The 12,142-nt window shown below is 41.5% G+C and overlaps 1 protein-coding gene across 13 annotated transcripts in view; it reads right to left on the bottom strand.

Moving 5' to 3' along the window:
- CACNA1D (calcium voltage-gated channel subunit alpha1 D) overlaps window positions 1-12,142 on the bottom strand; it is a 513,308-nt gene that overhangs the window by 197,246 nt on the left and 303,920 nt on the right. For all 13 annotated transcript variants that reach the window (XM_029600875.1, XM_029600887.1, XM_029600877.1 and 10 more), the window contains one exon: window positions 5,407-5,527. In XM_029600875.1, the coding sequence (XP_029456735.1) occupies window positions 5,407-5,527 (121 nt within the window). The remainder of the gene's footprint in view (window positions 1-5,406; window positions 5,528-12,142) is intronic.

The following is a 12,142-nucleotide window of genomic DNA, read 5'->3' as shown; positions in this document are numbered from 1 at the left end:
CATCTTTTCCACTGGAAAGAAGTTGTAAAATTAGGGGTCACTATTATGAAACTCCAAGACGGGAGGAAGACTCAGGACCAATGTCAGGAAATATTTCTTCATGGAGAGGGAGGTGGATGCATGGAATGCCCTTCCAGAAGAGGTAGTGAAAACAAGAACAATAATGGAATTCAGAAGAGCATGGGACAAAAACAGAGGATCCCTGCTGGCTAGAGAAGGGAAATGAAGAAATGAGGTAATTTTTCTATTAGACCAAACGTTTACCCCTTTGTATGGGAGCAGCAGTTACTACTACCCTTAACAACAAGCAACTCTCGGAATATCTGGACATCCACAAGATACTAGCCCCAGCTCAGTTCGGTTTCCGCAAAGCACTAAATACGGAATCTCTGTTAATTTCACTCTCAGACTCCATCATGCTCAGCCTAGAAAGAAAACAACTGTACCCCTTCGCGCTCTTAGACCTATCCGCGGCTTTTGACACAGTGAACCACTCAATACTATTAGATCGTCTCATGGACATTGGTATTACAGGCACAGCTCTCAGATGGTTCAAGTCTTTCCTTAGTAATAGATGCTTTAAGGTCAAAATTAACAACAAAGAATCCCCCCCCCCATCAGTTCCCCTATGGGAGTCCCCCAAGGCTCTTCTCTCTCTCCCACCCTCTTCAACATTTACCTCCTTCCGCTTTGCCAGCTTCTCACAAATCTTAAGCTAACTCATTACATCTATGCGGACGATGTGCAGGTCCTCATCCCTATCAAAGACTCTCTTGACAAAACCCTCAGCTTCTGGAACAATTGCCTACAATCTATCAACCACCTCCTCACAAGCATCAACCTAGTCCTGAACACCAACAAGACTGAAATCCTTATCATCTCCCAAGATGACAATAACGGACTAACCAATACACTAACCACTTCACAATTAAATATCTCCCCACAGTGAGAGACCTCGGCGACATGCTTGATAGCCAGTTCAACCTTAAAAAATTTGTCAACACAACCACAAAAGACTGTTTCTTTAAATTACAAGCCTCCACTTTCAAGACTACCGCAAAGTGCTTCAATCCATAATTTTCTCAAAAATCGACTACTGCAATTCGCTCCTGCTAGGTCTCCCAGCAAACAGAATCAGACCCCTTCAGATGGTACAGAACTCCGCTGCCAGGATCCTGACCAATACTAACAGAAGAGAGCACATCACACCCATACTTCGGAACCTACATTGGCTACCCATCAAATTCAGAATTCTCTACATAGTCCTTACGATGATTCACAAAGCCACTCACAACCTAACTCCGCTTGATCTTAACTTTCCTTTTCGTCCCCATGAATCTTCTAGACCAGTGAGATCGGCCTACAAAGGCACTCTCTACGCCCCCCCCAGTAAAGACCACCTTTAGGAAACGTGCACTATCCACCACTGGTTCCTCGCAATGGAATGCTCTTCCCCCAGATCTCAGGCAAGAACCATGCCATCTATCATTCAAAAAAAATCTCAAAACTTGGCTTTTCAGTCAGGCGTTTCCCTAACCGGAGGAACCTCCTGCCAGAATGGCTCTCATCTCCTCTCTGCTTGTACTCACTATCTGGACTAGAATGGACTGCTCTTAAGAGCGCAGTATTGGTCATAAGCTCTATCTTATATTTACTCGCATTTATTTGCTTCAAGTCAGATTTTGTTCATTCGACAGTTTCTCAAATAGTAAATTATTTCTACCCTGTTCTCCCAGTTCATTGTAACCCTTGTTCATTGTAATAGCTTTTTGCAATGTTCTTTGTTTCACTGTAAACCGATATGATATGTAGTTTCTCTACATGAATGTCGGTATATAAAAGTTCAAAATAAATAAATAAAATAACAGAAGGCTTGGGTAACCTGCATGGAGCGGCAGTTACTACTCTAAAAAACCTGCTGGGCAAACCTGATGGACCTCTTTGGTCTTTATCTGCCATCATTTACTAGGTTACCTCGTTGCTATGAGGCGAACATTCTATTCCCTACACCCCTAAGCAATCCTAGCTTGTTCTGAGCTATCAAAGCATCTTATCCTATGAGGGGTAGAGAGGAGCCTGAAGTTTTAAAGTAGAAAATAGCAGGCGTTTGTCATTTATGAAGGGATTTGACTTCCTTGATGTGGAGGACACAGCACAGTGCTGAACTGCTCCTCTTTGTTATTGCATTACCCTGATATATGTTGTCATTTGTTATTACTTTGTTGTGATTTCCTATGATATATGCGCACTTTCGAGTAAATTTTAAAAGCATGCCGCAAGTAAAAAAAATGGGGGTTACTGGCGTGGCTGGGCCTTGCATGTGCTGCGTGCATTTTACAAAGGGCCCGGCCACGTGCATAACCCCCGTTATGCGCCGAAGTGCCGGGCCCAAAGAAAGGGCCGGGCCAGGGGGGCATGATCTGGGCGGGGAGGGGCAGGCCGGGACAGTGCCATTTGATGCTGTCCTGGGGAAGTGCGCGCCGGCAGCCGGTCGGCATGCAGAATCTACTGCTGCTCCAGAGGAGCCTCAAGGTATAAAATGAAAAAAATTCTAAGAGTTAGGTAGGGGTAGGGGTCGGGGTGGGAAGAGGTAGTGGACTGGGAGGGAACTGTGGGAGGCCTGATTGCGTTGCTGCATGTAGGTTTAAAACCCCCCCTGTGCACGCAAGTCACAGGCTGCCTGCACATGCGTGCTTGGATTTTAAAATCTGGCGCGCATGTGCGCGCAGCCATCAGATTTCATAATATGTGCGTGCCAGGGCACGCATGTTATAAAATTAGCGTAGCCATGTGCACACACCAGGAACCGCACACAAGTCTTAAAATTGACCCTTTTATAATTTGTCTGCCTCTGCCATGGTCTACTCTGATTCAATCAATGTTTAATGTTCTCTACTTTTCTTTATAGGTCTAATTTTCAAAGCCATTTACATACATAAACCCTTGTTTTATGAAATAAAAATAGTCCGGGGGTCAGTTTGTGTAAAAGAATGCACATAATCCAGTGTTGCATGTCCTCTTACACAAACTGCAGAGGCAGAGTTGGGGCACAGTTGGGGTCAAGTTGAAACTTACATGCATACTGTTTGGTCATAAGTAGGCTCATAATTTAACCCACACAAGTTATGCCCTCTGAAGAGGAGGTGTAACTGTGTGTATTAATAAAAACAGAGAAACATAGAAATGACAGCAGAAAAGGACCAAATGGTTCATCCAGTCTGCCCAGCAATGGTATCTGCTGCGCTGTGCAGGTTACCCTCATGCTTATCAGTTTCCCAGACCATAAAATTCAGGGCCCTAATTGGTTGCTGTTTGAATCCAATTCCCCGTTACATCTTGCCCTTGAAGCAATGAACAATGTTGAAGTTGCATCAAAGTATCAGGCTTATTGGTTAAGGCTAGTAACCGACACATCAACAAGTAACCCCCATGCTTGTTTCCCCAGACCGAAAAGTCGGGAACCTCATTGGTTGCTATTCAAATCCAATTCCCAAGTATTTTCAAAGCAAACTTAAGCACATAAATTTGCTTCGAAAATGTCAGCTAAAGTCTGCATGCAGAACTTACATGCAAACTTTAGTCCTACTTGCATAATTATAAAATTAACCTCCTTATGTGCATGTCATTATCTATATTTGCTTTTACTGCTGTCTTAATTGTGAGATCATAAAAATTATTTTATTTATTTATTTATTTCAAACTTTTATATACTGTCATTCTGATTTTCAATCATGAAGGTTTACAAAAGTAAATAAGAATTTAAAAATAATCAGAAAAATACATTAAAATTAAAATGCTAAGTTATAACAGCAACATACAATCAAATTAGATCATAAAAATAAAAATGTAATAAAATACAAGCTAAAAGGTATAAAAAATTAAAAAGAACAAAACAATAAAATGCATTTTGCTCAAAATAAAATACAATACTGGCCACAAAATTTGTATCATTAAACAGCTAGGTCGATCTTTTAAATTCCTTCACAAATAGCCATGTTTTTAAGTTCTTTCTAAAAGTCATATGGTCTGTCTGCATTCTTAACTCCAAAGGTATTGAATTCCACAATTTCAGTCCTGCTATTGAAGTGGCTCTAACTTCACTTAGGTGGGCTGTGCATATAGAGGAAACCTTTATCGGCAGATCTCAAATTTCTTTGCGGTATGTAAAGATGGATTGTTGCATTTAGCCACTGTATTTTGTTGTTGATTAAATATTTATGTAATAAACATAAAACTCTGAACTCAATCCTCGACTTGACAGGGAGCCAGTGCAAAGAGCTTAGAATTGGTGTTATATGATCAAATTTTCTGGCTTCAGTTAATATTCTAGTAGTCGCATTTTGTAAAGGCTGTAACAGTCTTAGAGTGCTTGTTGGTAGGCTGAATAGCAAAGCATTAATCTAAGCTAGAAAAAAGTAGTGCTTGAAGTACTGTACGAAAATGCTCCTGACGTCAAAATGGTTTTAAACGTTTCAAAATTTGAAGTTTATTATAGCCTTCTCTAATTTTTGTACCAAAATGCTTTTTCGTATTTAAGTCGTTGTCTATGATTACTCCCAAATCTTTAGCTTGTGAGGACAATTCAATTTTGGTGAAGCCTATGTGAAGAGAAAGATGAATTGGGTTTATTTTCCTATTTAATAATATACTGTGTCAAATGCCGAGGACAAATCAAACAAGATAAGTAACTAAGATTGGCCGGCATCAAAGCCTCTTAGTACAGTATCCCATAGAGCAAGTAAAAGAGATTCTGTGTTAAAATATTTGCGAAATCCGAATTGAGATGGAAATAGGATATTATTAGCATCACGATGTTCTCTTAATTGAGTTTGTACAACCTTTTCCATAATCTTTGAGATTAAATTAGTTTAACCTTACATCACCTTGAGTAAATCTCTTCTCAAAGGCAGTTGATAAATCGTAGGATGAAACATTTTATTAATCTTTATCATTAGTCTGCATACCTGTGAGCCTTCCCTAACTCCTGTATAGCATTGCTTTTAACTTACTTCTAATTATGATTGTATGCTCTATCAGTTATGACAGATTTTAAATGTCTTCTTAATGCTCCTCTCTCACCATTTCTCCCTACAGCCCTGTGCATAATCTTCCATACAAAAACATTTTTTTTACATTCTAAGAAGTTTATAGATTTTCAAAGTTTTCCTTAGCAGTTAGCACTTATATCAGATTTCTACTGAAATAAAATACACCTGACCTATATCATACAACTAGAAAGTATAGTAGTAGAACAGTGCAATGCTACATAAAACATGACAATGATAAACCAAAGGGAGAGATATATTAAAAAAAAACCCAGAGTGCCAATGATACAAATCTCAAATTTTCATTGCAGGCAGTCATGAAAATCTGATGACCAGATAATTCAGTGCACAAAAAGGATACAGTTACCACATATGAAGAGTATAATGAAGTATATACAAACAATCATTCCTGAGGAGGATGGTCCACCATAGGCCATAATACCATCGTACATGACAGCATTCCAGTCTTCACCTGTCAGAATCTAATGAGTAAAACACATGGAATGAATAATATACAAAAATAATTATTGCGGCTATTACAGTGTCATTATCTTCTTTGTTTTATCATCGATAGCAGCATCAAATATTCAGATTGGCCACTCCATTTAGATACGATTGGGGTACATATTCAAATGCCATTTAGATGGATAACGGGAAAGTTATCCATCTAAATGGCTTAGCTGCATTTTTTAAATGCTTACCTGGCTAAATCCTAGCTGGATAATTCATTATGTCAGGGACGTTCCTGGGCTGAAGTTAAGTTAAGTTAGCCGAATATGGGTATCTAGCTGATTAGTGGCTGAATATTTAGTTACCCTGATCATGTCTTTAGTGTTAACTATTTCAAATTCTTTGTGCATTTATATTTAAAATAATTTCCCCAAATTTTAAAATCAAGCTCTGTCTGTTCTCAAGTATAGATTATTTGAATAAAACTAATTTTTAATCAACTAAAAATCCACATGAACTCTCTTCTGTCTTTTCATTGTAGTGTCACAAGCTGACATGTAAAGAGATATGCTGATTTCAGTTAGCGCAGGGGTGGACAAACTGGGAGCAGGCCACCCAGGGGAGGGCTTGAACAAGCCCGAATGAAGGAATACTGGCTGCCCAATCAGGGAAGAAATAAAATGGCTGTGTTGCTGCCTCTCAGTGCTGTAGAAGCACTGCAAGCTATGAAGGGAGGGAGCAGCCAGAATGTAGTGACACCATTGGAAGAATGCAACAGGGAGCCAGGGAGAGGAGGTGCTTTCTCTCCAGCCGACCTGGACATGAGAGTAGCCACTGCAGTCTTCCACAACCCAGGAAGACTTGCCACCCTCAGGCTTCAGCCCGGGAGGAGGTGCTGCTGCTGCCGGGTCACTGTCCAGGGAGAAAGGTCATAGCTGTTGCCCGACAGGGCAAAAGAAGTGGTGAGGCTGTGGAGGGGAATGGGAAAAGAGACCAAACTGAATGAGGAGGTGGCGGGGAAAGCGGGAGGAGGTGGAGAAGGGAGAATACAGGAAAAAATGTATAAAAATTAAGCAAATAAAAACATGAGCAAAAAAAAAAATGTTGAGCAAACTAAGCAACTACAAAAGCAAAGAGAAAAATGGGAAAAAGTAGTGGAAAATGAGTGAAAACAGTAAAAAGGCATAAGAAAAGTTGGGTAGGGTAGGATAGAGTTTTCCTCAGCTCCTATAAAATTTAGGCTGGCACCTAAGATTTTTGAAAATTTTTCCAGCTCATATCACTGTTGTGTGTGGCCTGTGTGTCTGGCTATGCTGTGGAGTGTGTTTCTCTGTGGTTGGTGTATTTTGGTCTGTGTGTATGGTCTAGGTCTGTCTGTGATGGGGGTCTGTCTGTCTGTGTTGTATCCATGCCTCTCTCTGTGTCTGTTTATGGAGTGTCTGTCTTCTATTTGGGAGTGGTGGTGTATCTGTCTGTGTTTTTCTATCTAGGTGTGCATAGCCTTATCACTGTGCCTGGCTGGGTGTTGGGTCTAGGGTGTCTGTGTCTATGTTTGAGTGGATCTAGTCCTTAGTGGAACACAGGATTCGGTGTGAGATGTAATCATATTGGAGCCACTTGGTAATAATGATCACAACATGATCAAATTTGACTTAAAAACTGGAGGGAGGACACTAAAGAAATCTATTGCAACAGCATTTAACTTTCAAAAAAGAGACAATGAGGAAATGAGGAAAATGCTTAGGAAAAAATTGAAAGGAGCAGCTGCAAACTTTAAAAGTTTACATCAGGCATGGCTGTTTAAATCTTTCGTTTTGGAGGTCCAGACCAGATGTACTCCATTCATTAGAAAAGGTGGAAGGAAGGCTAAATGACTACCAGCATGGTTAAAAGGTGAGGTGAGAGGTTGTAATAGCTAAAAGAACATTTTTTTATGAAATGGAAAAGGGATCCGAATGAAGAAAACAGAAAACAGCATAAGCGCTGTCAAGTCAGATGCAAAGCATTGATAAGGAAAGCAATGAGAGAATTTGAAAAGAAGCTTGCTGTCGAAGCAAAAACTCATAATAAAAACTTTTTCAAGTACATTCAAAATAAAAAGCCTGCATTAGATGATCAAGGGGTAAAAGGGGCACTTAGGGATAACAAAGCCATAGCAGAGAGACTAAATGAATTCTTTGCCTTGGTCTTCACTGAGGAAGATGTAAGAGGGATACCCATGCCAGAAATGATATTCAAAAGTGATGATTCAGCAGATCTGAAACAAATCTCAGTGTGTCAGGAAGAAGTACTAGAGTAAATTGACAAACTAAAGATAGAAAATCACTTTGACTAGATGGTTTATATCCCAGAGTGCTAAAAGAACTGAAAAATGAATTTGTGGACCTGCTATTAGTCATTTGTAAGCTATCATTAAAATAATCTATGGTACCTGAAGACTGGAGGGTTAGCAATGTAACACAAATTTTTAAAAAAGGGATCAAAAGATTATCCAGGAAACTACAGATCAGTAAGTCTGACGTCTTTGCCAAGCAAAATGGTAGAAACTATCATGAAGAACAAAATTTTGAACATATAGCTAGGCATCATTTAAAGGGACAAAGCCAACATGGATTTAGCCAAGGGACGTCTTGCATCACCAATCTGCTACAATTTTTTTTAGTTCATAAATAAAAATGTAGATAAAGGTGAGCCAGTTGATATAGTGTATCTGGATTTCTAGAAAGCATTTGACAAAGTCCCTCATGAGAGACTTCTTAGGAAATCAGAAAGAAATGGGATAGAGGGCAGTGCTTTATTGTGAGTTGCAAACTGGTTAAAAGATAGAAAACAGAGAGTAGGGCTAAATGGTAAATTTTCCCAAAGTAGAAAGGTGAATAGTAAAGTGCTCCAGGGATATGTTCTGGGACCACTGATTTTTAATATATAAATGATCTGGAAATGGGAATGAAAGAGGTGATCAAATTTGCCAATGACTCAAAATTATTCAAATATGTTAAATCACAAGAGGATTGTGAGAAATTGCAAGAGGACCTAGCAAAACTGGGAGACTGGGCATGCAAATAGCATATGAAATTTAATGTGGACAAGTGCAAAGTGATGCACTTAGGGAAGAGTAACCCAAATTATAGCTACACAGTGCAAGGTTCCACATTAGGAGTCACCATTCAGGAAAAGGATCTAGGCATCACTGTTGATAATACATTGAAATTTTCTGCTCAGTGTGAAGCAGCAGCCAAAAAAGAAAATAGAATGCTAGGAATTATTAGGAAAGGAATGGAGAATAATACAGAGAATTGCATAATGATTCTGTAATGCTCCATGGTGCAACCTCATCTTGAATATTGTGGGGCAGATTTTTAAACCTACGCGCGCGGCCTACATTTGTGCGTGCTATCCGGCACGCACAAATAGATGCCCGATTTTATAACATGTGCGAGCAGCTGCGTGCATGTTATAAAATCCAGGGTCGGAGCACGCAAGGGGGTGCACACTAATGCACCTTGCGTGCGCCAAGCCCTGGTGAGCACCGATGGCTTTCCCCATTCCCTCCGAGGGAACTGCCCTATGGCTGCCCTATGAGGTAAAGCTAAGGAAGTTAGGACTGTTCAGTTTGGAGAAGAGATAACTGAGAGGGGATATGACAGAGGTCTACAAAATCATGAAAGGACTTGAACAAGTTAATGTAAATCAGTTATTTACTCTCTCAGATAATAGGACTAGGGGGTACTCCATGAAGTTAGCAAGTAGCTCATTTAAAACAAACTGAAGAAAATTCTGTACACCCTCTGACTTGACAAGTTAAAAAAAAGTTTAAAAAAAAAAAAAAAATGTAAAATGGGCTCGTGGGTTGAAAACCGGATGCTCAATTTTGCCGGCATCCGGTTTACGAACCTGTGGCTGTCAGCGGGTTTGAGAACAGATGCCGGCAAAATTGAGCGTCGGCTGTCAAACTCGCTGACAGCCGCCGCTTCCGTCAAAGAAGAGGCACTAGGGACGCGCTAGTGTCCCTAGTGCCTCTTTTTACTGCAGGCCCTAATTTAAATAAATTAAGTTACTGAATCGCGTGCACAGGCCACTCTCCCGCGTGGTTTACTGTATCGGCCCGATAGTTAAGCTCTGGAATTCATTGCCAGAGGATGTGGTTACAGAATTTAGTGTAGCTGGGTTTAAAAAAGGTTTGTATAAGTTCCTAGAGGAAAAATCCATAAACTGCTATTAATTATTAAGCAATAGTAGCATGAGATTTATTTAATGTTTGGGTACTTGCCAGGTACTTGTGACTTGGATTGGCCACTGTTGGAAACAGGATACTGAGCTTGATGGACCCTTGGTCTGACCCAGTATGGCAGTTCTTATGACAACCCTTCTGTTATGTCGCACACAAAAATATTGAAAAGAACCAGTCCAAGGACTGATCCCCGAGGAACACCACTAATAACATCCTCCCTCCTCTGAGAAACTCTCTTTACCACCACCCTTTGTTGCCTCCCACTCAGCCAGTTTCTAACCCAGTCAATCACTCTAGAATCCATATCAAGGGCATTCAATTTATTTATAAGTGGCCTATGTGGGACAGTATGAAGGTCTTACTGAAATCTAAATACACTATGGGCCACATTTTCAAAAGGTTACGCGCACCGGGCCTATTTTATAAAGGCCCGGCAGCGTGTGTAAAGCCCCGGGACGTGTGTAGTCCTGGGGCTTTACAAAAGGGGCAGGGTGGGGCGGTCCAGGGGCGGGACATGGGCAGGTGAGGGGCAGGGCCAGTGTCGAGGGATCGCGTGCCGGCAGCCTACTCAGAGGCAGGCACAAAAGGTAGGATACAACTTTTGGGGGCGTTAGAGTAAGGGGTAGGAAGGTCAGGCTAGGAGGAAGGAAAGTTCCCTCACAGGCCACTCCGATTTCGGATTTCAGATTTCCTGGGAGGGAACGGAGGAAGGCAGCGCGGCTTCGCATGTGCAAGGTGCACAATTGTGCACCCCCTTGCGCACGCAGACCCCAACATATGTGCTCATATGTAGGCCGCGCGCACATGTTATAAAATCTACCTTTATATCTAGTACTCTCCCTTGATCCAATTCTCTGGTCACCCAATCAAAGAAATTGATCAGATTTGTCTGACAAGATTTACCTTTGGTAAAACCATGCTGCCTCGGATCTTGCAATCCATTGGATTCTAAAAACTGCACTATCCTCTGTTTTAGCAGCGATTCTATTAGTTTGCTCACCACAGAGATCATACTAACTGGCCTGTAGCTTCCAGCCTCTTTCTTACTTCCAGTTCTGTAGTATCTCAAAAATGATATAGCAGAATTAGAAAAGGTTCAGATAAGGGCAATCAAAATGTTAAAAGGGATGGAACGATTTACCTGTGAGAAAATGCTAAACAAGTTAGAACTCTTCAGCTTGAAGAAGAGACTGCTGAGAGGAGATATAATAGAGAGGAGATATAATAGAGGTCTATAAAATAATGAGTGGAGTGTAATAAATAAACGTTAATAAGTTGTTTACTCTTTCAAAAAGTACAAAGACTAGGGGGACACACTATGAAGTTACTAGGTGATACATTTAAAACTAATAAGAGAAAATATTTTTTTACTCAACGCATAATTAAGTTCTGGAAATTTTTGCCAGGGAATGTAGGGAATACTTTTAGTGTAGCTGCATTTAATAAAGGTTTGGACAAGTTCCTGAAGGAAAAGTCCAGAAACCATTATTAAGATGGAGTTGCAGAAATCTACTGCTTATCCCCAGCATAAGCAGTATGAAATCTGTCTATCCTTTGAGATCCTGCCAGGTAGTTGTGACCTGGATTGGCCACTGTTGATGGAATTTTGGTCTGACCCAGTAGGGATGTGCAGGGGAGAAATATTCATTTTTGTTTTCGGTTTGTTTTCAAGAGATTTTTTCCCCATGAATTTCCATTCACAGATTGATTTATTTAATTTGTGAGAAAAAAAGGAATAAAAAAAAAAGAAAAAGAAAAAATGACCAAAAATTGAAAATGGGGGATTCTGCTCGCCCACCCAGAAAACTTTTGGGGCCTGGATCCCCTCATCCCCACTTACCCAGCCCGGAGAAGATTCACTGGCGAGGCTTAGGCCCAGGTGAAGCCTCGGCCTTGCACAGACTTAAGTCGCGGTGACCTACTGCACCTTCAGCCTAGGCAAGGCCGACACCTTGGCCGAACCCAGGCCCGATGCTGGGACCTGGACCGGAGACCAAGTTGCAACACTTGGGGGTCAGCCTAGGCTGGAGCCTGGACTCAAGTCTGACACCACGACCTAGCCCAGAAGTGTGGTCCTGACACCAGGGCCCCAGTCCAGACCCAGGCCCCAATTCCTGGGCCTCAGCTTAGGCCAGAGCCTGGACCCAGGCCCAGAAGTTAGGTCCTGAAGCTGGAGCCTCAGTCCAGACCTAGGCCCAACGTTGCGGCCTGGCCTGGAATTGCCGTAATAACGCCGTCCAGTGGGGTGAATGCTCTGGAGTTAATTAACACTGGTGCAACCCCAATGGATGGCATCAGAAGAAAGAAGATGATGAGGGAGCAGCGCAAGGCCTGTGCTCAGGACTTGGGCCTGACCAGTGGCTGAGGCCCAGGCATCAGGACCCAGCTTCCAGGCTAAGCCCCAGCTTCAAGCTTA

Source organism: Rhinatrema bivittatum, chromosome 4 (assembly GCF_901001135.1).
Source record: "Rhinatrema bivittatum chromosome 4, aRhiBiv1.1, whole genome shotgun sequence".
Classification (NCBI taxonomy): Eukaryota; Metazoa; Chordata; class Amphibia; order Gymnophiona; family Rhinatrematidae; genus Rhinatrema; species Rhinatrema bivittatum.
The sequence above is the reverse complement of the archived record's forward strand: the minus strand, read 5'-3'. Positions and strand labels throughout refer to the sequence as shown.